This window comes from Pelodiscus sinensis, chromosome 20, assembly GCF_052426305.1.
Source record: "Pelodiscus sinensis isolate ZL-2025 chromosome 20, ASM5242630v1, whole genome shotgun sequence".
In the NCBI taxonomy this organism is placed as follows: domain Eukaryota; kingdom Metazoa; phylum Chordata; order Testudines; family Trionychidae; genus Pelodiscus; species Pelodiscus sinensis.
The window spans coordinates 30,226,374-30,252,350 of record NC_143071.1 but is presented as its reverse complement, the minus strand read 5'-3'; the positions used below and the strand labels follow the sequence as shown (position 1 = coordinate 30,252,350).

Genomic DNA, 25,977 nt, shown 5'->3' with positions numbered 1-25,977 from the left:
TAGGACTTTGGTGGCCTCCTTGGTCCCCTTTTAGTACTCCCTCTGCCACTAGATAGTCCTCCATTAATGTCACTGCTTCTGATAGTGTGGTAGGCTGGTGGCACCAGGCCCATCTTTGTCCTTCAGCTGGAAGGATCTTCAAAAACTGCTCCAACACTACTGTTTCGGTGACCTGAGCCCCCAATTTTTGATCGGGCTCCAGCCATTGCCACCTCTCTCAATCTTTGGGCCACCACCCTCAGTCTTTTCCCAGAAGCATACTTCTCCTGGCAGAAGCGCTGTCTATAGGCCTTGGGTGACTCCCAGTTGATCGAGTATCACCTCTTTCACTTTAGAGTAGTGGAGGGCATCTCATGTGGATAGGCTACGATATGCCAACTGTGCTTCGCCTGATAAATTGGGTGTGAGGAGTGTGGCCCAGTGCTCTTCCAGCTATTTGGCCGCCAGAGCCACCCGCTCAAACGTTACTAAGAACGCCTCCAGCTCATCCTCCAGTCCCATTTTGGCCAGACATATGGGTAGTTGGGATCCAGCCCCACCCTCCTCCTCACCTTCCCTTAGGAGGCCTGGGCCAGACCTTCCTCCGGCTGTCGTCAGGTCAGACAGTTCGCGGAGCAGCTGCCTCTGTTGTTCTTGATATTGTGCGGCAAGCTGTTATACCAGCTGGGTTTGATGATGCTGCTGTTGCTGCTGGCTTTCAGAGAGCCATTCCAGTAGCTTGTTCATCTCCATGATGAATCCTTAGACAGAGAAGAAGTCCCAACAAAAAACAAATCCTCTGGGTTTTTTTTTTCTTTTCTTGTTTTTTTTTAAATTCCTTTTCAGTTCCCTACTTTACACCTTTAGATCACTGCCCACATTCTCCACCAAGTGTGACCGTTCGCATAAATACCACATGGCCCTCGGCACAGTTTTTAGTAATTACGCGTTTATTCACGCCCACCTGGCGCGACCTGGGTGACCTCCCCCGATTGCTTTGCACTGCTGTGTGAAACACGGTCGGCTCAGCTCCCCGGCTGCGGGAGGGGGACCTGGGCCCGCCCTCTCTCCAGGTCCCGACCCAGGGCCCCAAGGACGGAGAATCCTCCCCATCTCGGTTGGTGGGGGGTAAATGCACCAACCCTTGGGCGTCCACTCAGCCCTACCCGAGGTCACTTCCTCCCGGCTGGCCTCCTGCTGATGCTTGTTCACCTGTCTACCCGACAGGTCTCATCCTCCGCTCTCCTTTCCTTCTCCCTCTTTTATCCTCAGCCCCTTATTGGCTCCATCCCCCATGCCAGCATCCCCCCCCCCCACTGCGTGGCTTGCCGGAGTGGGCACTGTTGCCTCCCCCTCGCTTTCTCCTACTCCCGCCCCCCCTCCCCAGGCCATCGTCCACTCTCGGGGAGGGTGTGGTGACACCCTCGCCCTGTCGCCAGCCGCTGACATCACACTGAGGCGCCTGCTCGGTTCCTGACACATGCGCTGTGTTCTCGGTGCTGCGGCTTGCGCTCCACATCCCCGGCCGTGCCACCATCTCCCCTTTCCGGGTGGGAGTGCAGGGCAGCCCTGCCCCATCACATCAGGGTATCTATAAGGACAACAAAAGAAAGAGGGTACTTGTGTAAATGAGGCTAATCAAGTCAAGAGAGGAAGTGGTCATTCATAGCAGTTGATGTGGAAATGTGGATAGTCTTTGTAATGTGTTAACCAGTTAAGATTCTTATTCAGTCCTAAATTGATAGTATTGAATTGAATCCTAACTCAGGAACCGGGCCAGCTACATTACCCAGATCTCCCAGGGCTCCAGCTCACAGCCTGCAGAACAAGACAATTCAGAACAGGTGCAACATGTCCTCCTCCATAGCAAAAAGCCTTCCACTGCTCCTCCTATACTCGTAAAAGGAGGCGGTTCACGATGTGGTGCACCTCAAAGGAGATGCAGTGAAAGCACCACTCCCACTGGTACTGGACTGTCCCCTCACACTCCAGACAGTTGGGCCTCCCCTTTGTTCTCTGGGTTCATCGAGCAGCAATCACAGCACTCCATCAGGAGGTGGGTAACGTCTCCATTTTTACCCATCCCACCACAAAACAATTTCTCTAGGGTCTCCAAATCCTCCATGCTGATGTGAGACCACTTGTGATCCTGTGGGACCTAAGCCTAGTCCTTCATGCACTCGTGGTAAAACCCTTCGAGCCACTCGCTTCAGGCTCCTTACGACATCTCGCCACATTTCTCATGACCATGCATTGCCCGTCGTATTGGGGGGGATAAGAACACATGGCAGGACCCCCCCCCCCATGTTTTTTAAGGACAAGGTCACCCTCTGCACCCACCTCAAATTCTTACCTAAAATTCCATCCTCGTTTCATATCTATGAGCCCTTCCAACTCCCAGTATTTTTCCCTAAACCACCTGCTAATTCCTTCAAAAGTCCGATGCACGTGCTCCGTATCCAACAGATATTGGCTTTCTCTGTAGCAATGGTTCTCAAACTTTTTAGTTCATAGCCCATCGTTACTCAAATGCAAATCTTTCTGCAGACCACCAATTGCTAATGGAAACTTGCTATTAATTACATAATTACGCCTGAGCCATTTTGCTAGTGCTAGGGAGGATGGTTTAATTTAACCAGTAGGAAAGAAATATTAATCACAATTATTAAACCGATTAAGCACTTTAACTTTCTCATGTTAGTTTACCAAATTTTATTTGAAATAAAATAAAACATTAATTTATGTCCAACACAAAAGGTTTCAACATTGTCTTTATTTATGGCGGGGTAGGGAACCTTTTTTGGGTCGGGGCCATTTACTCACAGAAAAATCAGTTGAAGGCCATACAAGTGAGAAGCAACCCCCCCCCCCCCCCGGCAGCCTTCACTGACGTGGTCCCCAACTGAGACACCTCACTTCCCTGGAGCACCAGGTTTGGGAGGCCAGCAGCACTTCTAGCACCCTGATCTCCCAAGCACCTGACCCGGAGTCTGGGGCACCGGTAGCCCCAGGTTTTAGTTAGACACTATAAGACCCTTTGTGTGGTTTGGCTTTTTGTTAACATCCATTTAACTCACTGCCCAACACACACATTGTGCTCAGGGTGCTTTGGCCTCCCCATCCAAGGCTGGCCAGGGCTCATTTCAGCTCCAAGGGTCTTTCGAGGAACACCAGCAAGGCCAGACTTGCTAGCCGGAGAATTTCTGAGGTGACGAAACCTCGAGTGATCACGTCAGAGCAAAGCGAGCGAGCTCCATCATGTTTCCTTGGCAGGTCAGCTTGGTGTTCAGTCCTCAGTGCACCTGTGAGGGCCGTGCTCTTCCGGGGGGCTGGATGTCTGCCGCAGTGAGTTCTGCTGAGGCACAGGGGGCTTGTTTCTGGGTACTGAGCTGCGTTACTCATTACGTTTCACTCGCTCCTTCCTGTGCTGCACACTGCTTACCTGTGGCGTTTCTGTTTCAGCCTGAGAGAATAGACCCCAGTGCATCCCGACAAGGCTATGACGTCCGCTCAGATGTCTGGAGCTTGGGAATTACGTTGGTATGTGAGTGCTCTGGCCAGTGTCCTGTGGACAGGTCTTTCCTTTGGGGCATGTTATGGGCTCGCCTGTAGACAGTGATAGTGCTGGCCAGCTTTCCAAAGCAAACACACAGTGCTCTGAGCTGCCCTGCCCTTGTGTGTGAGGCGCCAGTTCCAGTCCACTTCTGCTGTGGGCAGGGTCGGGGGGACAGGCCCCTTTCCAGTCCAAGGTGGAAATAGACACCTGCTACAGGCTAGAGAACTGATTAGCTCGCTGTTCTGATGATGGCTTCCCTGAATCCTTACAGGTGCACTCAGCTGTGGGATGGGAATAGCAACTTGCATCATACAGACAGAGGGAGCACTAGGACGGGCGTGGCTCTTGAATGCTGGTTTCCCTTTGTGGCCTCGGGTCTGCCTAAATAACTCCCGGAGCAGCCCTGACTTTGGGTGGACCTTTATTACTCAGCAAGTTTCAGCCAGTTCTTCATCCCACCCACTGGTCCCCCTCTGGTGCCGCATTCCTTCAGTGGTTGTATCCATGCCTTCGGAGAGCAGTACTTTATTCACAGGGGGTGGAGCTGGCGACATGGGGAGTAACTAGTAAGAAGCAGCCAGAATTTGCTTACCCCAAGTGCAGAATGAGCCACTACTAATTAGGGATGTTAAATGTAGTATACTCAAATAATCGACTAGTTGATGGATTTTCCATTGACTAGTCAGTAAACGGGGGAGCTGCAGTGGGGTTAGCTCCCAGCCTGGGAACTAACCCTGCTGCAGCTGTGCCTTTTAAATGTATTAAGAGCCTGTTAGCTGCTTCCTGGCTCGCAACTGCACCAGCTCCTGCTCCCCCCACCCGTGCAGCAAGGGGGGGAGCGACTAGTCGACTAATTGCTTCCATCCCTACTACTAAGATGCTGTCTTCCTCCCCACAGTCTGAAATGCTCATTCTCTTGCTCTGCCAGGGTAAAATGTCCATGCTGCCAACTGCCTGTAGGACACTAAGAAATGGGGGTTTATGTCAGCGTAGCTGGAGAACTAGCTTCCCCCTCCCATCCTGAGTGTTCCTTGGGCATCTGGGGGGATATTTTCCTACCCAGCTTGCAGGACCCTTTGTGTTTTATTAACCCAGCCTGTGTTCTTGCTGTCTCTTTGCAGTATGAACTGGCCACGGGGCGGTTCCCCTACCCCAAATGGAACAGTGTATTTGATCAGCTGACACAAGTAGTAAAAGGAGACCCACCACAGTTGAATAACTCAGAGGAAAGAGAATTCTCGCCCAGTTTTATCAACTTTGTCAACTTGTGGTAAGTGTTTCCCGCTTTAAAGGTGTGGAACAGAGGAGTCACGTGGATGTTTTGCAGCCGGCTGAAATCAAGCTCTCAGCATTTTTGCACATTAATTTAACTTACATGGAGTATTTTAGGGCTACAAAATTTGACCGAAGGCAAACAAGGGGTGCCCCATACCTGTTTCTTCCCAGAGGCAGGGATGAAAAGACGTGGGGAGAGATCTGCATAGCGCCTTTTAGGAAGGTGGGATAAGACACATGCCAGCCTGTCCCTGTGAAAGGGTAGAGACCCAGGCCAGTCAGTCTGTCTGCCGGTCTGTCCGGCAGAGGATCTAGGTCCCCTCCCCCAGTCCTGGCTCTGCTTTCGCCTGGACACGGGGCTTTGCCCTCTCCGCCCAGTGCTCTAGCCAGGCCTGGAGAACAGGGTTAGGGGCTAGCCCTGCTCCATTCATCCGGTGTACAGAGTTGGGGGCTTGTGACCCCCAGATCCTACTATGTGGCTGGAGCACTGCAGCTAGCCCTGCACCCTGACCCTTCTGCCTGCCGGGAGCACTGGGTGGCTGGAATGGGGCAAGCCCCCCTGCAAGACCTGCCCCTGCTCAGCGCTGGGCACACTAGCTGAAGAGGGCAAGCTCCCACATCTGGACCCTAGAGGGGCATTTCAGGGCAAGCCCCCAATTTCCCCCCAGCAGAAGCACCCCACAGGCAGAGCAGGTCACGCAGATCAGTGGATTCCTCCCTTCCCCGTGGCAGGCTGGCCCCATCATTGCCCATCCTGGCTGTGCCACTGGAGTGGGGAGGATCCACAGCAGCCTGCGAACAGTCTGTTGACTGTGGCCCAGCAGACTAGTGTGGACAGTCCCCGGGGAGCCCCGCAGGCCCTGCTATGGGAATTGCTTTGCTGAGGATCGTGCTGCCACCTGCTGGTCGCTGGCATGCCTGCACCTGTTCGTCTGTGCTCTCAGACCCACTCGGCCAGGGGGCCCGAGGCTCCCAGCACGACACGGCTGGACACTGGGTATGTGCACCTGGGGCTTGGTTGCAGCCCCTCCCAGCAACCCTAAGGGCTCAGGGGCATCTCAGCCCCCTGGGCATGTGGGTTAAGAATGGCACCCTGGCTGGCCTGCCCAGCTCCTCTGGGGGAGTGCTCTGCGCTTCGAAACCAACAGCTGAGCATGGACTTGGGATGCGGGGCCTGGCGCTAAAAGGTACCCAAGCAGTGTGGCTAGTAGCACCCCTTGTGCAGCGTGCAGCCCAGCTGTGCAGTGTCTCTTGGGTACCAGCAGGCTGGGATGTGGGGCATGGGGGAAGCGAGCCAGGGTGGCATTAGAGGATCTGCCCCTGTGCCCCTTGGCTCCCTCTCTACCCCCCTTCTGCCAGCCTGGCAGGCAGTATCAGGAGCCATTTGAACCCATAAGCCCCACGGCTCCCAGTGACTGTGGCGGAAGGTGTACGGGGTGGGAGCAGGGTGGGTACTTCCTCCTGCCCTGTGTTGGAGGGAGGCTGCTGTGGGCCAGCCATAGTCTGTGTGACTGGGGTACCAGGAGGGTGGGGCAGGGGCACAGGAGATGTACCTTCATGGTCCATTAGCTAAGATGCTCAGGGTGGCTGTTCTCCTGGCCCCAAGCCTTGGGCAGGGCTGTCTCTTGCAGTGCGTGTCCCTGCTGGGTCAGTCGGGCAGCACTGACATGCCGTGGAAAGGAGACGTTTCATGTAGAGTGTGTAGTATCAGGGCCTGTTCCAAGAGCCAAATTGTTGGTCTCTGGACAACAGGCTGGTGGTAAGTGGGGCTGCCTGTGTTGTGTAGCTAGTAGCCAGGTCATGCAGTGGGCTCAGTCCTCTGTCCCATGCAGCCAGTGTTCAACCTCTGTGGAATGTGGCTACAGATCTGCCTCCTCCTAACCCCTCTCTGATCTTTTGTAGCCTTACGAAGGACGAGTCCAAAAGGCCAAAGTATAAAGAGCTTCTGGTGAGTCGAACTGCTTGAGTGGGCGGGCTGGGGGGCGGGAGCTTGCGGAATCAGGGTTGAATGTTTAGGTTGGCAAGTGCTGGGTTCTCGGAATGAAAACAGCGGGGTTCTGCACTCCTTAAATACCGTTTTCCTTCGCTGGGCTTACAGCTTCTCTCCAGTACGGGAATTTCCTCCTCTCGCGTGGGAAGCACAAGATGGCTTCCCGCGACGTGTCTGCCCAGGACCCCCTGCGTCCTGGGCACTGCCAGAGCGAGGGCTTTGCCTTGAAGGAGCGTGGCTCATTCGCTGTTTAAACATGCCTGATTGTGACCGGCTGTAATTGAAGTCAGTGAGCGGCCCCTGCATCCAGCGGGCCTCATGTTCTAAACCTGAGGGGCTCAGAACCGGGATGCATCCCTGTGCCGAGCTCCGGGCCCCTGGGGATGGTCTTGTGCGCCCCCTAGTGGCTCTGCAGCCACAGTCTACTCGCCAGCCTGCCTTCCGGGTTCGTTGCAGACTGATGCATAAAGAGCAGCTGGAGAGGTGAAGCTTTTGTTCAGTAAAACTTGTGTAAACGTCTCCTCAGTTTCCAGGCAGAAATCAGCATTTGCCATGAAGTGTAGCCAGGTGTGTAACAAGCAATAGAAGTGTTAGAAGCAAACCAGCACCCCTTTTCCGGTTAGTGGTGTCTCAGCTCTGCAAATTGCCATATTATAGCAACTCAGTTAACAACGCTCGTTCAGGCGGAGTACCACTGCGCTGTGCACAGGTGCAAATAGGCATGTGCCCCCAAACACCAGCCTGGCTGTGGTCCTCGGTGTGTCAGCTCTGCAGGCTTGGAGACAGACGCTAGCCCCGAGAGGCCGCTATTCTGCAGCCCTCGGGCTCTGCTGCATGGACTGTTCATGGAGCCCCAAGGAAAGTGGTGCTAGATAAAGTCTTGTCTGCCCCACAGCTCCATTCATGTGGGGGAACCTGCTGTTCTTCGAGTGCTTGCTTATGTCCATTCCGCGTAGGTGTGCGCACCCCGTGTACGTGTTCCAGAAGCTTTTTGCCCTTAGCAGTACCCGTTGGGCCAGCAGGGGAGCCCCCTGGGGTGGCACTGGCATATCCGAGTGCATAGCCTCCTGCTGGCCCGCCACCCCCTCAGTTCCTTCTTTCCACCCTGACAGTGGCTGGAACGCTCTGCTTGCCTTAGCAAGTGCGCCCTTCGCTTTCTTATGTAAATAGTTTCTCCTTAGGAGTAGTTAGCAGTTGCTCTTTGTTAGATAGTGATTAGATAGTGTTGATAGTAGTTTCCGGCTTCCCTAGGTGAGGAGGGCATGTCTACAGAGCTCCGAACCCAGGCCCCGCGGAATCCGCACAAAGATTGTTTGAAATGCCTGGGTGAGGGCCATTGAACTAACGCCTGCGAGATCTGCAGACAGAGGGAGACTCCAGGCTTAAGCTCCTGTTAATGGAGTTGGCACTTCAGCCCCCCACCAGAGCCGGCAGCGCACCGGCCTCAACTAGAGAGACAGAGGGGGCTCCAAGGCACACTGCACCTTCCCGGCACCAAGGCACCGATCTCAATCGCTGGTGCCATCGACTAGTAAACGGGCGCGAAGTGAAAGGTCTCCGTGGAAGCTGTACCGGAGCACCTGCCCCCGGGAGCCGGTGCTTCAAGGGAGGAGCCCAGTAGCATCGGGAGCCCAAGGGGGCCAGAACCTATCCCTGGAGGAGGTCCAGAGGCCATCCACGCCGGAGACCCACGTGCCTAAGCCGGCCCCGGCACTGCCCAGGCAAGAGCCAGGCTCAGCATCGCTGGCACCGCCGCCCCCGGTGCAGGAGACACCATGGAGGAGGGCGCCTCTCCCCACAGAGTCGGCACCGCTTCTGGCAGCACCGCACACTCCGGTACTAGAGTCCCACGCCATGCCGCCCCTGCCGGTACCACCTGTACCCCACAGAGGGAAACCGTCTGCCATGGCTCACCATGCGGCTCAGGGGGAACAAGGGTCTTCTGCATCGCTGTGGTCAGCATCAGAATACTCTTCACAGTCCTAAGCGGAGTCTCTGGCCTCGTCAGCCTCCTCTCGACGGTCGGCTGCATCTAGGGTCTCTCTCGTCCCGTAAGTCAGCGCACCACTCTAGGTCGGGTCACCGGTCCTCGTCTCGGCACCGCTTGGGGCATCGCAGCCCACCCATGGTCCAGACATGGCCCCCCCGCCTATGCAGTGGCTTTTCTGGACACTATGGGCCTATCATCAGGCACAAGGCCATGACCTGTCGAGACCAGGCTCTGTGGTGTCCTCGGTGCGCTCTAGCCATAGGTCTGCCCCCTCGGCTACCCCGCTCACCAGAGACTCAGGCTCAGAGACTAGAGCCAGCCCCCCAGGGTCGAGAGGTGAATCGGCTGAACCATCCCGTCAGCCCCTTCCAGCAGGCCCTGCCCAGAGCCCTGGCCCCAGGACTGAGCCTGCCGCCACGGTTATGGTTCAACCCCAGCTGCTGGAGTCCTCATCCTCATCACTGGAAGAGGCCTTAGCAGATCCATCTCCGGGCATGCCTACGATGGACATGCGAGGCCATCAGGACCTCCTCAGAACCTGGGGATACAGGCAGAGGAGGTTAAGGACGGGGAGGACCCAATGGTGGACATTCTTATGGCTGACGCCCTGGCTAAGATCGCCCTCCCTCTGAATAAAACGATGGCAAAGATAACCAAGACCTTATGGCAGACACCAGCCTCCATTGCCCCGACACAAAAAGGGGTTGAGAGGCACGAGCATCTCTTCGCGCATCCACCACCGGGTTCAGCAGTGGTCCAGGCAGCTTACCAGAGGGAGAGGCAGGGGCAGTGGAGCCCTACTCCGAAGAGTAAGGAGCCAAAGAAGTTGGACCTGCTGGGGTGCAAGGCGCATGCTACGGTGGGCCTACAGCAGAGGATCACAAACCAGCAAGCGATGCTCAGCCGGTACACGTTCAGTTCTTGGGTGGCGGTGAACAAATTCAAGGACCAGCTGCCCCAAGCTTCCCAGTAGGAGTTTGCCGCCTTTATGGAGGAAGGAAGCACTGCAGGCAAACAGCTCTGCAGGCTGACCTGGATGCCGCAGACTCGGCAGTTGGGGCCACGGCCACGGGCATTGTTATGCACAGGTGCTCGTGGTCCAGATCTCCGGCATACTGCAGGAGGTCCAGGTGACATTACAGGACCTCCCCTTGGAGGGCTCCGGGCTGTTCTCAGAGCAAACAGACAAGCTACACACCCTTGAATACTCCAGGACCCCCTAAAATCCCTGGACATCCACAGTCCGGCCCCGCAGCGGCATCCACTCAACCAGAGGCCGCAGAGAGGCTATCAGCAAGGGCCGCGGTTTGATAGGAGGAGGGGGGTCTAGGGCTCCCACAGCCAGGGGGAATAGGCGAAGACTGCAGGGTCCCCCTGACCAGAACCCTGGACCCTCCAGTAAGTCCCAGGAGCTGAGGCCCAGCTTTTGAAGGTGCGCCCGAGGACAGAGTTCCAGTCGCTCCCATAGATCAACTCTTCTGCCAGAGGCTATCCCCCTTTTACCGGGCCTGGTGCGCTATCACCACGGACCGTTGGGTACTGGACACGGTACAGAGGGGATACTCTATCCCATTCCTTTCTTCCCCGCCCTCCATCCCCCTTCCCTGTCCCTCTTCAGGGACCCCTCTCACGAGACCCTGCTCAGGCAGGAGATCTCCATGCTACTTTCTCTAGAGTAGGTCCCCCATCCTTCCAGGGAAGTGGCTTTTATTCCCACTACTTCCTGATCCCAAAGTCCGCCCATCCTGGACCTCAGGGGACTCAACGCCTTCTTAAGAAAGTCAAAGTTCAGGATGGTGGCACTAGCCTCCATCATCCCCTCCCTCGATCTAGGAGACTGGTACGCCACCCTTGATTTGAAGGACTCATGCTTCCACATCTCGATTGTTCCCCACCACAGGAAATACCTTCGGTTTACGGTGGGCGAGGACTATTACCAGTTTGCGGTGCTGCCGTTTGGCCTCTCCACAGCGCCCAGGGTGTTCACCAAGTGCATGGCGGCAGTGGGTAGCATTCCTTCGAAGGAAAGAGCTGCACGTTTACCCTTACCTAGACGACTGGCTGATCAGGGCCAGTCGAGGGACCAACTTTTGTCCAACATCGACCTACCCAGGGAAACGTTCTTGGGTTGGGGCTCATACTGAACGAAGAGAAGTCCACCCTTACTCCCACCCAAGTGATAGAGTTTGTGGGGGCATGTTTGGATATGACGTGCGGCCGGGCGTCCCTCCCACATCCATGGTTCCTGTCCCTGGGCGACATCATTCGCAGCCTCTAGGCTGCCCCCATGACCATAGCGCAGAACTGCATGAGGCTTTTGGGTCACATGGCAGCATGCACGTATGTGGTGCGCTACGCCAGGCTCCACCTCAGGCCTCTCCAGAACTGGCTGGCGACAGTGTACAGGCCAGCCCGCGACCATATCGACCTGGTAGTGACAGTCCCTCCAGCAATCCTATCGACCTGAACTGGTGGCTGAGGAACTCTGAAGTATGTGAAGGAGTCCCGTTCCACCACCCCTCCCCCACGGTCCACCTGGTGACTGATGCATCCGACGCAGGATGGGGTACAAACCTGGCGGATTTCCGTATGCAAGGTATGTGGTCAGGGGCAGAGAGGACCTTGCACATCAGTGTCAGGGAGCGAGGGCAGTTCGGCTGGCTTGTCGGACATTTATGCCCCAGCTATGGGAGAAGTGTGTGTCCGTTCTCACGGACAACACGACGGCGATGTATTACATCAACCGTCACGGTGGTGTTCATTCCTCTCTCCTGTGCCAGGAGGCGCTAGCCCTCTGGGATCTGTGCATTGCACACGAGGTTCATTTGCAGGCCACTTACCTGCCAGGGTCATGCAACACCCTGGCGGACTTAGGCATTTGCTTGGAATCACTTAGACGGAATGGGCATAAGCAAGCACTCGAAGAAAAGACGGTTACTTGCCTCGTAACTGCTGTTCTTCGAGATGTGTTGCTTCTGTCCATTCCGATCCCGCCCACCTCCACCTTCATCGGAATCTCCAGCAAGAAGGAACTGAGGGGGTGGCGGGCCAGCAGGGGGCTATGCGCTCGGATATGCCAGCACCACTCCCGGGGGGCTCCCTTGCTGGCCCAACGGGTACTGCTAAGGGCAAAAAGCTTCCGGAACTTGTGCACGGGGCGCGCACACCTAGACGGAACGGATGTAAGCAAGCACTTGAAGAACAGCAGTTACGAGGAAAGTAACCGTCTTTCCTCTTTCCATGGCTGCCCCATGATTTGGTGACGTGTGCCCAGCAGACCAAACCACAGTTGCTACAAGTGACTCTTCTCCATGAGATGCTTGGAGAGCAGGTAGTTCGCTCCCCCCAAGGAGCTCATATTGCTGCAGTAAGGGCTGCAGATGATTCAGTAGCTGGCCAGACCAGTGCCGAGCCCCCAGTCCTGAAGTACTGCCCAGCAAGGCATGTGGGGCTGCAGGAAACTCCATCTCTGGATGGCAAGATCCCTTGCAGCTTGTCTGGAGGTGGGAAGGGTGCCCTGGCCCACTTATATGTGGTTAGCTACATTCTCCTGGAACTCCCTTGCCACTCTCATGGGATTGTCATCCCAGTCACTCTGTGCTCTGCCCAGGAGGGTCAGGCCCTGAGGATGGAGCCCCCAGTCAGTGCTGGTTGCTGTACAGACCATCTCCACCTCCATCTCCATCTCCATCTCCATCTCCATCACAATCACAATGTTAGTCACTGGCCCCCTGCAGCACTGTTGGATCTAGCCAGCAGGATGGATTTATGTAAATCAAGTTACCAAACAAGCTAAGACTGACTGAACGTAAAGTTAATTTTGGAGCAAGCCCCATTGAACTCAATGGCACTTCTGTGTTTTGAGAGAACAAGTACAGAATGGGGTTCCCTAGGAAAAGCTGAATTATCAGGGAATAGATTTTAGACATCACCATTCTGGTCTGGGCCATGCTGTTCCAAAATAAGGGGCGTGTGTTATGCGATATAAACTAAGAAAATGCCACACAGTGGCAACTGGCACCTCAAGATCTCTCTTGCTGTGCTATGTGTGTACTTGGCTGATAGCATCTAAACCTAGTTAACTCATTAAACAATTGTAAAATAAGGATTAGCTCAGCTTAACTGTTTTTTCTAGCAACGTTCAACACAGCAAGCAGGCTGGGATTTTACTTGTCAAATCACATTTATACTGAAAGACAGGGAGAGAGGCTTGAAGAACAGCCTGGAGTTTTTACCCACGGAAGCTTACGCCCAAATAAATCTGTTAGTCTTTAAGCTGCCACAGGGCTGCTCCCTGGTTTTGGAATTAAGTTACTAACCAGTTAATCCATTCGGCCATATCCAAAGCTTCATCCACATCCTTTTGTCCCAATAAGCAGTTTTCCTTATGATGCCTTCATTCTTGCAGCTGGGCCTGCATCTTTTTCTTGCTCTGCTTACGCTTGGCGCATTTTCCTTTTACAGGGAACGAATTCCTTCAGATATTCCCAGATAGGGTCCCTCACACCCAGAAGCCAGGACAGTTTTTCTGTGGAGAAAGTGTGGGGGAATAGAGGAAGCTGTGTTTGTGCTGAATAGTGTCTTCCCTTTTTCTTCCCAGTCCACTCCACTGTTCCTATCTATGCTGCCTCTGTCCTTTCCTATCTATTGTCTCTGTCTTTAAAACAGTGTCTTAACTCCTCCTCTGCTCTGCTCGGCCAAAGTCCACCATCGCATAAGCACAGAACAAACACAATCCCATCCAGCCTTTGCCTGTCTTTGCAGATGTTCATTGTTAGTGTGCTGAGAAACAGAAATGGAAAGTTCTGAACTTCCAAGCAGCAAGAGCTGATTAATAGGTTGGGCAGACTGGAGCCATTACTGCTTTTTTCCTGAGACGGTCAGTGTAGGGGTAGCATGCATGTGATGAGACTGAATTGTAATTGTCATTTAAAAATGAGAAATTTAGTACTTTATTGATGATTTAAAAAAAAATAAAAATATATATATTTTTTTAATCATCAATTTTTATCCACCGTGGTAGCCTGTGTGGCCTCCCAGCTCGAGCACAGGGCTGGGACTCTGGAGATCTGGGTTCTGTTCCCCGCTCTGCCACTGGCCTGTTGGGTGACTTTGGGCAAGTCACGTCCTTGTTGTGAGCCCCCATTTCCCCATCGGCGAAGTGGAACTAGCACTGGTCTTTGTAGAGCATTTTGAAATTATTTGGAGCCAAAAGGACTAGTCATTACAATGTAAACTGCTAAAACGATAAAGAGAAATTTAAAAAATCGACAAGATACAGAAACTGTTTCTGTGCTCGTTTCATTTAAGTTGGCATGGTTAAAAGCAGCATTTTTCTTTTGTTAAGTCATTGCTCAGTTGTAAACTTTTAAAAGAACCGTAATGTTTTGATCAGAGTTATGAATGGTGTTTAGAACGCCAAGATTCTACCGTAGAATTATTCCTGTTGTCATTCCCACTTCACTGCTTACGAGTCAGGATTTCCTGATTCCTGGCAACATCCCAGAAACATATTGCAATTAATTATGTTGTGGGTTTCAAAGGTGGCGCTCCCTTCCTTTAAATACATCAGAACAGGCTGTATCTGTAGTCCTACAACATGACAACCCTGCCCCACGCTGACTGAGGCCTCTGATGTATCCGTTTCTATTGGGGCCTCCCTTTCATGTCATAAAGTGAAACTAACTTTATTGTTCCCTTTTTGGCTTCCAGAAACATCCCTTCATTCTGATGTATGAGGAGCGTGTAGTGGACGTGGCCTGCTATGTCTGCAAAATCCTGGATCAGATGCCAACGACGCCCAGCTCTCCGATGTACGTTGATTGACGCTGCTGCTTCCTCCAACTCTAGAGAAAGGGCTGAGAGAAAACAAGCTGTAAAGAATTTTCATCACCTATTGCAGTGTGTTTAATGCTCGCCCAGACACCATGTGCAATAATATTGGTGTTCTTTCCATCCTGTCTGTATACTATTGTCACATAGAAAGTGCATCCCTGTTATACCTGATCACACAGTGTTAGTGTGGGTCACAGAGAGACCTCATCTTGCTCTTTTGTGGACATATTCATGAAATGTGGAAATAAGAACATTTATTTGTTGACCGTGATTGGATAGCACCTAAAAATCATTTCTAGACTCAAAACTTGGAGACTTCTCAGCGGCTACTGGAAAGATTTTTCTCTCAAACTCTTCCAATTATTGTTTCAAGTAATAATATTAAAATGGTAAGCATTGTTTGTCTGAACATAACGAGACTTTGCCTGGAGGAAGAAGAACTTGCATAACCGATGAGAATCTTTACGCCTCAGAGTTGGAAAGGCAAAGGAGAATTTTATTCTTCACAAAGTGCAATAGATTTACTGTTCTGAAATTCTGTTGCTTTACAGTCTCAAAGTATTTTTTGGGACAGTGCTCAGCTGAACTTCCTGTAAAAGAGAGATCATGTTAAATATAGTGAATATGTCTTTACCAAAAATATGATGCATTGAAAGAGGTTAACATTAAAATATTCAGAGATGAGACATAATGTATTCTTCTCCCTTTTACCAAGCCAGCCACTTTTCATTATAACTAGCCACCCTGTAAATTGTTACCTGCTAAGATAAGACCTTTGACCTGAAAAATTATTAAACTACTCGATTAAATTTAACCTGCTTGTGACCTGATTTATAGCTGCACAGTGCTCACTAGCTGGCTTTGCTCTTACTCAAAAAGTGCAGTGTATAGCCTCTCCAGCTCATTTTGGTATGCCACGGTTTAGTCTATGGCGTGGTTATTCAGGAAATAGGTATAATTTCTTTCCTGTTCCAAAATCACAATCTATCACCTTTTCACAGACCACCAGGCTCTCCTCCTTATCCATCACATGACCAAATCTCTGTGGCTCTCCTTCTAGCCACCTTTATCCAGGACTAGGATTCAGAGCTGTCCTCCTCCAATTTAGCTGTGGCAATGCACACTGCTGTAAATAGTATATTCTGTTCAGCTTGTCTTCTGTGATTCAGAGTGGTCCTAATTATTGTATGCAGATCTGAATTACACTTGAGTTGCTCAGAGCATGCTGGAAGTCTGGATACCCTGGAAATTAGCATGGTTTTTTAGCATCGCCTAGTACATCCATCCAGATGTGCTCTTCTGGCCAACAGTTAAACTTGAGCTGAAATTTGATCTTTTTAAAATGACAAAATTTCATGCAAACATTCTGATTGTTTTCAAAACGTTCAAAATCTTCGGTAGATTATAAATGACAAACTGGGTCTGGAAGAGAGTTCCCAGATTTGATGCTGCGATTTTCAGTTGGTTGGCCTAGCCAGCTAGTGAGGTTTTCTCAAAATCAGAATGTTCCATTTTTATAAACACTTCCTGGAAAATTTGAAAACCAAAAGTGGAGGGTTCAAAAGAGACTGAGCAAAGCTGCCCTGTTGCCGGCGTTCTTGTAGGACGTTTTCCCCACTTCCCAAGCAGCTCTCCCAAACACTTAGACTATGAGAAGACAGCTGGAAACCAGCCCTCAGCCCCATTCCCCCCACGTGTGTTCAGCTGAGGAAGGAGAGAGCCCCGTCCCTTTTGGGCTGTGACTGAACTATTGCCCTTGACTCCCAGCACTTCTCCAGACTCTTTGGTGATGGCTTTATGAGGCATGGCTCTGTTCCAGGCTTGCCCATGCTAGCTGTCCTGAGCAATTGCTGAGCATGTTGGCTGCTTCTCTAGGGCCCTGGATACCCTCAGCTCCTTCTGCCGTCAATCGGAAAGGAGGGTTCTGAGCCGAGCCCCGCCCAGGTCCATGGTGTATTATGTTCCCACTTCCTGAAGCTCCTCTCTGCCCTGTGCTCAGAATTCGGCAGTGGAGCGGGAGGTGAAAGCTTTGCCTGTCTATGCTGACAAAAGCAAACCCGAATTCTCCTAGGCGATGGCTCCGTTTCCTTAGCACCTTCAGTTAGTCGGATAAGACGATTGAAAGCATTAGCCATGAAGCATTCGCGGTAACACACTTCTCCTTGCACCCTCCCGCCAGGAACTTTCCACCCGTTCGCCCTGGCACCATCCCCTGCAATCATGTGTGGCCTCGTGCCCTGCCCCACCCCACCATCTTCAGCAGGGCCGGCACATTTCTGTGCAGCTTCTAGGAAATGGTCATTAGATGCTTTGCATTCCCGGTGTCAAAGCCAAGTTCAAAATGGGCTGTGGCAGCAGCTGTCCAGAAAGGCAAATCTAGTGTATTAATCAGAGGGTGTCGGAAACTATTACGGTGCCGCATTTATTACAATGTATCTTTATTTTTTTTAAAAGGTGTATAGTGTTCAGAAGCTGTGAAAATAGTGTAAGAGCTGTACATTGTGAGCGCTGGTTATTTCTCTTGTACCATCGACATATGTATAAAAGTGATCACGCTGATGTGCAGGGATGTTGCCTTCTTGTCTGTACCATGGAGCTTGGTAACGTAAACTGCTTCAAAGATCTTCAGAATATTGTCTCCTATATTCTGGTTTGACTCCCTCCGCTATTTAATATGCTGCACCTGGAATCCAAGTGTCTCTGTAATAGCTCTGCCCTTTGCCTGCAGGCCAGTTGTAATAAAACTAGGATGCGACTGTGACCTTGTTATTTTTATTTGATAAGGTCAGAGACACCGTGGGAGGACCCTGTAAATGCTGTTGAAATTTCCAATTGCCATCCTCGGCATCCAGCCAGACTCTGGGACACTGGCCCATACAGGGTGCAGTCCTTGGTTCTAAATTGGTTGTCAAATAAACACCAAGTGTCCAGAGGACCCCCTGCTCGCTCTTCCTTCGCCTGCAATGGTGGCAGTTGCTGTGTGCTGGCAGCTGTCTCTCTTTGCTGCCCCACAGCCCACTCCACAGCTCAGAACTGAGCTGTAGTATTGTTGCCCCTTTGGACCAAGCTTTTAGCCAATATTTGGGGCCTTGCTTGGTTCTTTCTGTTTGGAGCAGGGCTTGGTGATATGAATCAGATCCCTTCTTTGGTGAACCTTGTGCAAAGAACGTATGTAAGTTCCCATTCCCCTGGATGCTGTAGGTACATACAGTAGCAGGAATCCCCCACCTGCCTTTCCACCCTTCCATGCCCAGGCACCCTGCTTGTTGCTCAGGGTCTGCATGCTGTCTCCTGGCTTCCCTCTCAGTTTGCCCAATCCCAGGGAACCCGGCTTCCCAAGTAATTCGTCTTGACATGTGGCTCTTGTCTCAGATGGCCCTTCGTTTGCCAGCAATTGTTATGTAAAACAGGCTTCATTGCTCCTTCCATTTACCCACAATGGGTGCCTAGCAAACCCCACATGTTTGTCTAGTGACCAGAGACCCTCATCTCAGCCATTCACCTCTTGCCAGGTTGTTAGGGGCCTGTTTCTGATCTCACTTGGGGGGGGGGGGGGGGGACTCCGCTACCTGCATTTCAGTTCCAGCTGATTGACATGGTCCATTGGTTCATGCCAGTGATTTCCACTGGGTACAGGACTGCTGGCCTCTGCCCAGTGCTGTGTTGCCAGCCAGGACTCCCTGTGCAGAAGCAGATGCACTTTCCCTCCGTTCTCTTTTCCCTGCCTCCATAGTGAGGGATTCCTGCCCTGCCTTGTATGGGCTGGCAGGTGTGCTTTCCGTGTTCACTCATTCACCCTCGCTATTGTAGCAGCCATGCTGCAGCTGCCCTGGCCTCCAGCACTCCCTCAGGCTGCAGAAAGGGGCCCCGTGCAGTGAAGTCCCCTTGTGCCAGGAGGGGGTGGATGCCTGCCCATCCGTCAGTGACACCGGAAAGGCGCAGGTTCAGCAGTGGCTGAGGAGTTCATCTGCCCCTCTCCATGTGGAGCGTGCGGGATGCAGGCAGCCATGTGGCTCGGAGGGTTCATAGTCACCCGTTTGCTTTCCCAGTAGCACTGGCCCTTGCCTGGCTCTTCAGTTGCAGCCTCTCCTTTGCTCCATGGCCTGTTCTCTGCTGCACTGCTGGAGCAGGTCATTGAGTGACATCCCATTCCTCCACATCCCTCTGAACTACCTGCGCCTCCTCTCTGGTGACCATGAACCTCATTCTCCCCTGGAGAGCGTCTATCTTCAACCCCTCCGTGGATGTGTGGGCAACTCCCAGTTCTCCTAGCCTCCTTCCCCAGCAGTGAGTGCTATGACCCCCTATGCTGCCCCGGTTGTCTGCTGCCTTCCTCTACAGCGACAGTCCAGTAAGATGATTCTTTTCTCATCTGGTAGTTTGACAAGTTCTCTTTTCAATAAAGCCATTTGATTGGCATTAATTCTATTGCCCCTTTAATTCTTAATGCATCAAGTTCCATGCCATTGATCCCATTAGTTTGTACAGTATTGATGTCAGGCTGACGGGCCTACTCTGGCTCATGCCATTTACGCTTTTTTGGTATTGACACTTTCTTCCCTCCCTCTGTATCTTCCCAGTATTTTGAGAATTATTGAAAATCAACATCAATGGTCCAGAGAGGTCTCCAGCCAGCCCATTTAAAACTTGAGTGGAAAATATTTCATCACCATACGATATGACAGCACCATTTGGCTTTTTTCCCCAAATAGAGAACTAAAATATTTCTTGAAATCTCTCCCTTTGCTGCATCATTGACAATTAACTGTTCCAGGCATACAGATCAGTACAACGGTTAGGATACCTTTTGTTCTTAATATACTTTAAAAAGACTCCCTCTTGTATTTCCCTTGGCTGGCTACAAATTTCTCCTTGTGTCCGTTTGCTTCTAGTAGAAACTTTCTACCATTCGGAGTTGCTAATTTATTTTCATTCTTCTCAGCATCTCCTTTCCCCACGTGTTATATTTAAAATGTAGGTTTTTAGCCAGTTGTCGGGCTTTAGAGGGAACTGTCCTTTGACCCCTCAAGGCCCTGCCGTGGGCTCCTATCTACATCACATGCTCCCCTCCTGTGCTGCTTGCAGCATGGAATCCTGCAATCTGGCCGACTTCAAGGTTGTGTCGCCAGCTTACACTACCCCTGTTCACTGGCCATGGTTTCTCGGCACATCCTGCTGAATTTGGGGAGAGAGACAAGCTTTTGCTCTTTTCTTCAGGCCTGAGAAAACAAAATAATGTTTTTGTTCGTAGCAGCAGCAAACAGTAAGGATTTCAAATAAGAAAAGCCCTACCCACATGTTACCTACCTTACCTTAGATTTCCCTCCAGATCTCAGTAGGCCCAACTTACCCCTTGTACTCCAACAGCTGAGAGAGGAACCATATTTCCACAGCAGCCTCTGCTTCCTCACAGCTCCAGGGCTGAGGCCTTTAACACCACCTACCTCCCAAATGTTTTGCATTATTTTCCCCACTTGGCTGCCCCTTCCTACCTAACGTTTTGCCAGCCAGCCTGTGAATCTGATCGTGGGAGGAAGGGATTGTTATGGAAACACTAGTTCACAGGGTGCAGTGACTGGGTTTTCTAGAGCAAGTGACTGCAGGTGCCTGCAAACGCCACCAAAGACTGACTGAACATTTTCACCCAGGACGCAGACAGCACTGCAGCGATAGACAAACAGCCAGATCACTCTCAACGTGTCATAGTCAGAACAATCATATTCCCCCCCCCCCCACTTCTGTTCACGTGTTTGTGAGCTGGGGCTGGATACAATACTTGTCGCATTAGAAAATTGTCCTTTGCAACGCATGGAAGTTAGGAGGCTGCTTTAACACTGGTAGCATGAGATGCCCAGAACGTCTCACGCTGCTTGGAGTTACCAGTGAGAACCGGCTTTTACCTGCACATTAATGAGAGGTGCCAAAGGAGCTGGCCGCCTGGTCCCTAGTGTGGCCCACACCAAACAGTCCTCACCTTGCGCTTTGCCTACTAAGACGCTGCTCCAAAAGAATTGGAGAACGTCATCTTGTCAGCCGTCTGGCATGGGCGCGGGGGTGCCGTTTGGCTGGCGAGTGGCTGCTCCCCCACCCCCTTTGCGCACTTGATTCTCCCCAAGAAGCTAAAAACCATTGATTTTAACATTCCCGTCATGCAGCTGGTCCTAGCCGCGCCAGGAATGCCAGCCAGGTGCTAGCAAGTGGAAGTTCCTCCCTGGACGTCTGCGGGTGAAGGAGCCGGGGTGAGTTGGTTCTCGTGGATTCCTTGTGCCTGGATAATCAACAGTGAGTCAGTCTGTTCGGGGAGGGATTCTACTGAGCCTTGGGCCTGACAGGCAGGCTGAGAGCATCTTCTGGAGGCTTTGATCCCTAAGCCCTGTAGGAGCCTTAAACAAGGGGCTACTCTGGAAGCGACTCGGGAAGAACAGGGATTTAAAAACCCAGCTCCAAAGTGACCACAGGCGCTAGCAGCCAGGAGGGAGTTTACTTTGGCGCACAGTGTTTGCAAGAGTAAAGCTCCAGCAGGCAGATGTCCAGCAGAGCAGGGCGTTGCCCGTTCGTGGCACCAAAGGCAGCACGTACAACTCCCTGGCTCGCAGGCAGGCGGCGTACGGCCGAATGCTGTGCAAGCAGCTCTTGGCCCATGGAGAATGAGTGCAGGATCCTGAGACCAGAGCAGCTGGACTGGAGGAGCTGAGGGAGGCAGAGGAGAATTTCCAGGACAGTCTCTGTGCTCTGGAGGAGCAGGAAAGTCTCAGGAAAGGAGAAAATCAAGCTGGTGCGGAGGGAAATTATCCCACAGGTGGGGTCCTACCTACAGAGGCTGCAGTGTCCTCTCCCACAGGGGATACATCCCAGGCGGGGACTCCAGGTAATTGAGATGGAGGGTTTGGTCATTCGAAATGTGGATGTCTGGCTTTGTGACGAATGGGAAAACCACCTGGTGAATTGCTGCCTGGGTGCAAAGGCTGCAGTTTCTGACGCTGTCTAGACAGATTTCCGTGCAGTGCTAGGAAGCAGGAAGCGATTGTGCCAGGGCGACACGGTAGAAGGGAGGCCAAACGTAGGCTGCTAGATAAGAGATTAAAGTCCAGGCTCCCATGGCAGCATTTCCTGAAATGCTTCCAGCTCCAAGGCCCCAGCACGTTAGACAGGCAAAACTGCAGGGTCTCAATGCGTGGATGAGGCCATAGTGCAGGGAGGAGAGGGTAGGTTTATTATGGGATAGCGGGGAATCTTTTGGGAAAAGCAGAGCCCCTAGAGGACGAATTAGCTCCACCTGCCCCAAAATGGAGCAAGGTTACAGACGTGGAAAATTAAAAAGGTGGGTAAAATGGTTCCTAACCTCGGGCCTGGGGGATGGCCAACGGCTGCGGAGAAGTGCACGGCACGCACAGAGCCAGCGTTTAAATATATTCATGGGGACTGTGGATTTTTGGTTCAGGAAATTAGTCCTGAGTAGAGGGAGCTCGTTGTCATGTGCGGCTGGTATGATGAGCCATAGCTACAGGATTTTTGGAGGAGAAGCCACCTTCCTGGACCTGTGTGCAGAGCTCGCCCCAGCTCCGCGGCACAAGCACGCAAGCTGGGAGCTGTCCGCTTGGTGGAGAAGCATGAGACACGCCGGGGACTCCAAACTGCTACTGGTTGGTTGTGAACCAGTTTGGAGGCGCGAAGTTGACTGTAGGGCTGCCTTGACACAAGTGTGAAGAGCTAGTAATTGCATCCTTCTGCAGTGCGCATGGAAGAGTGAGGGCCTGGAATGGGAGTAGATGCAGAGTGTGTGTCTGGTTTTGTCATTATGGGTCTATGTGCAGAGAGTGAGAGGAGGGTAAATGCTTGGGGGGCGGTGTGAGTGAGTGTGTGTGTGTGTGTGTGTGTGTGTGTGTGACGCAGGTGCATGTTTGTAGTTCATCAATCAGTGCGTATTCTTTGACAAGGACGGGTGTGCGCCAGCAGCTGTCAATTGGGCAGGGTGTAGGTTATGGGGTATGTGCTCTGAGACTGTCACCTCCAGGCGGGGTCGGCAGGCTGCCAGCACTGAACTCTGCTGGTGTCTCAGCCCTGGCACAAGGCTGGAAATGCCCTGCTGAGAGGTGGTGCAAGTCTGAGCGTTTCCCCTGAAGGGCGGGTGGGTCACAGTCACCCAGCTGTCACCCCCTGGCCTGTGGCTGTGCCACCCCCACCAGACGGATCTTTCTGACGGGGTGTCTGAGCCTCCCCATCCTGTGTCCCACTGACTCCACTGACCCCCCCTCCTGTCTCCAGTGCGCCACCCACGTCCCTGCCAAGCGGCGTCCAGGCCCAGGCAGTTCCCAGCAGCCTGTCCCAGGCCTGGCAGCCTCTCCGACCAGCGCGCCAGGAACGCGGCATCTCTGCCGGCCAGCGCCAGGGAGGCCTCTGCACCTGGTCCCACAGGCTTGCTCCCAGCACTCCAGGGGCAGGGGGCGGGGCCCGGTGTTGCTGGGGAGCGGGGCCCAGGGCCCGGTGTTGCCGGGGGCAGAGCGGAAGCTTCTCTGCGCTTCCTCCCCCTCCAGGGCTCCGCAGGGTGCAGGGACAAGCTTGCAGCAGCGTGTGTGTGTGTGTGTGTGTGTGTGTCGGGGAGGGGGGTCCTGCCGCGTTAGCTTGTCGCGCCAGAGCTGGGGGGGGCAGGCCCTGCAGAGGGGCGGCTGCTTGCAAGGGTAAATATGAGGCCACACGCCAGGCTCACCCCCTGCTTCCTCCGCTCTCGTGTCCGTGTCCACGCCCTGTAAGGCTCCTTTCATTGCACCTGGCCTCCGCATTCAGCTCTAGGCCTGAAGCCCGGCGGGAGCGGCAGGACTTTGCCTTGTGTGCGAGGGGGGAGCTGCAGGACTTTGACTGGGGGGGCTGCTGGGCTTAGCGTTGCCAGGTGTCTGGTATTTTCGCCTCCTGTCTGGTTAAAAATGCAGAAAATACCGGACACCTGAAATGTCTGATATTTTCTGATTTATTTTCCTTGCTAGGAGGTGAAAATACCAGACATTGGCAAGACTACACACACTCAGCAATCAGTCCCAGCCCCCAGGCCTCCCTTTCCCCAGATCCCCCCGCCAGGTCCCCCCACTTACCTGGTTCCACAGCGGAGCTGTCTTGTGGCTGGAGCAGAAAAAGAAGATGGCCACAGACAAAAAGCCTCTTCTTAAAAGGGCCATGCTGTTATTTTTTATTATTATTATTTATTATTTTTTGCTCAACAACTTTGGTCTCCCCCTGTTTTTTACTCAACAGCATTTTTTTTCCTGGTGTTTTTTTGGGGGTGGGGGCAGTTTGGTATTTTTGGTTAAACCATCTGGCAACCCTGGGTTTTGCTGGGGGCCCGTTGCTAACAGAACCCCTGGGCAAGAGCTGTGCTGGGTCTGCCTGATGTGCCGTTGCCAGCTGGAAGTACTGACTCCGGTGGCTAAAGAAGCTGGGTGCCCGGCATCTGGCATCCCCAAGAATGCGCCTGGACCCAGGGGGCTGTTCTGGGGGGTGGGGTGGAGGCCAAGGAGCTGCCGAGGCTGCGCTGGGGCCGGGCCGGTAGCTGGGCTCTCAGAAGAGCAAAGTGCGGCTGTGCTGGTGACGGCTCTCACAGGGCCCTTCCCAGCCCCCACGCCACATGCCAGCACACGTCTCTGAGTGGCCCCGAGAAGCCAGGGCTTGAGGGAGGAGGCAGGCACTGGTGGGAAGGCCCCAGGAAAGCCTGCAGGGAGACTATCCCAAGCCAGAGACAAGGACGGCTGGCAAGGCCCAGCCCTGTGTCCAGACTAGGGTCACCAGCTGGGTTCAACAAAAATCCCGGACACACTTGCCGTGACATCACAATCGACATCACACCTGAGTTAGAACAGACGGGACAGGTCTAGTGTCTCCGTTTCTTCCCCGGACAACACGCGCCAACCCCGGAGTGTCCGATTCAAAACCGGACACCTGGCTGCCCTAGTCAGGACCGTTTTCTGCTGCTCCTCGCTGGCGAGAGCTGGGGTGTCCTGGCCGGGCCCAGTGCCTGGCGGCCCCGCAGTAGCTGCTATTGGGCACCAGGGAAAATGGCCATGCTGGGAAGTTCAGCTGAATCCACGTAGCCCGAGCAGGGCACAAGCTTTAATACGGTGCCACATGGCCCGTGTAATGGCATCCCGCTGTGCTACTGCAGCAGCTCCCCAGGCCACCTGGTGGCGTGTCTGGCGAGTTCATCATGGATTGAATCCCCAGCTGAAGCTTGATCTGAAATTCCTGGCAACTCCAGGCCAGTCCAGGGGCTGGCAGCTCTAATGTGTGTGTGGGAGACAGAGACACCAGCCACAAGACACTGGACATGGAGGCCGGCGAGAAAGCCCAGCAGACACTGGACACAGAGGCTGGCGAGAGAGCCCAGCAGACACTGGACACAGAGGCTGGCGAGAGAGCCCAGCAGACACTGGACACAGAGGCCGGCGAGAGAGCCCGGCAGACGCTGGACACAGAGGCCGGCGAGAGAGCCCGGCAGACGCTGGACACGGAGGCCGGCGAGAGAGCCCGGCAGACGCTGGACACGGAGGCCGGCGAGAGAGCCCGGCAGACGCTGGACACGGAGGCCGGCGAGAGAGCCCGGCAGACGCTGGACACGGAGGCCGGCGATGGAGGCCAGCGAGAGAGCCCGGCAGACGCTGGACACGGAGGCCGGCGAGAGAGCCCGGCAGACGCTGGACACGGAGGCCGGCGAGAGAGCCCGGCAGACGCTGGACACGGAGGCCGGCGAGAGAGCCCGGCAGACGCTGGACACGGAGGCCGGCGATGGAGGCCAGCGAGAGAGCCCGGCAGACGCTGGACACGGAGGCCGGCGAGAGAGCCCGGCAGACGCTGGACACGGAGGCCGGCGAGAGAGCCCGGCAGACGCTGGACACGGAGGCCGGCGAGAGAGCCCGGCAGACGCTGGACACGGAGGCCGGCGAGAGAGCCCGGCAGACGCTGGACACGGAGGCCGGCGAGAGAGCCCGGCAGACGCTGGACACGGAGGCCGGCGAGAGAGCCCGGCAGACGCTGGACACGGAGGCCGGCGAGAGAGCCCGGCAGACGCTGGACACGGAGGCCCCTCGGGCTGGCCCCAGAAGATGAGTCTGGGAGAGGGGCCAGTGCACAGAGCACCAGCCATTGCTTTTGTGTCACTCACGTCCGATCCAGAGATCAAGGTTTCTAAAAGTGCCACCGCTCGCTCTTGCAAGCCAGGGCAATGCTCCGGTCAGTGAGTTATGAATCTGCCTGGGAAAATGTGGGGTTTCAATAAACACACAAGCCCCCGAGGGTCTGAAGGCCCCAGCAACCTGAACTCTCTCCATGCCCAGCTGAGCAGAAGGAAGAGGTCATCTGAGAGCAGAG

At 53.6% G+C, this 25,977-nt stretch overlaps 1 protein-coding gene across 13 annotated transcripts in view; it reads left to right on the top strand.

Annotated features, from left to right (window-relative positions):
* The window catches only part of MAP2K4 (mitogen-activated protein kinase kinase 4), a 145,613-nt gene extending 128,227 nt beyond the window's left edge, over positions 1–17,386 (top strand). For all 13 annotated transcript variants that reach the window (XM_075903427.2, XM_075903426.2, XM_075903425.2 and 10 more), the window contains 4 exons: positions 3,442–3,519; positions 4,657–4,805; positions 6,713–6,758; positions 14,503–17,386. In XM_075903427.2, the coding sequence (XP_075759542.1) occupies positions 3,442–3,519; positions 4,657–4,805; positions 6,713–6,758; positions 14,503–14,616 (387 nt within the window). In that variant the 3' untranslated portion in view covers positions 14,617–17,386. The remainder of the gene's footprint in view (positions 1–3,441; positions 3,520–4,656; positions 4,806–6,712; positions 6,759–14,502) is intronic.
* Positions 17,387–25,977: the final 8,591 nt, after the last annotated feature.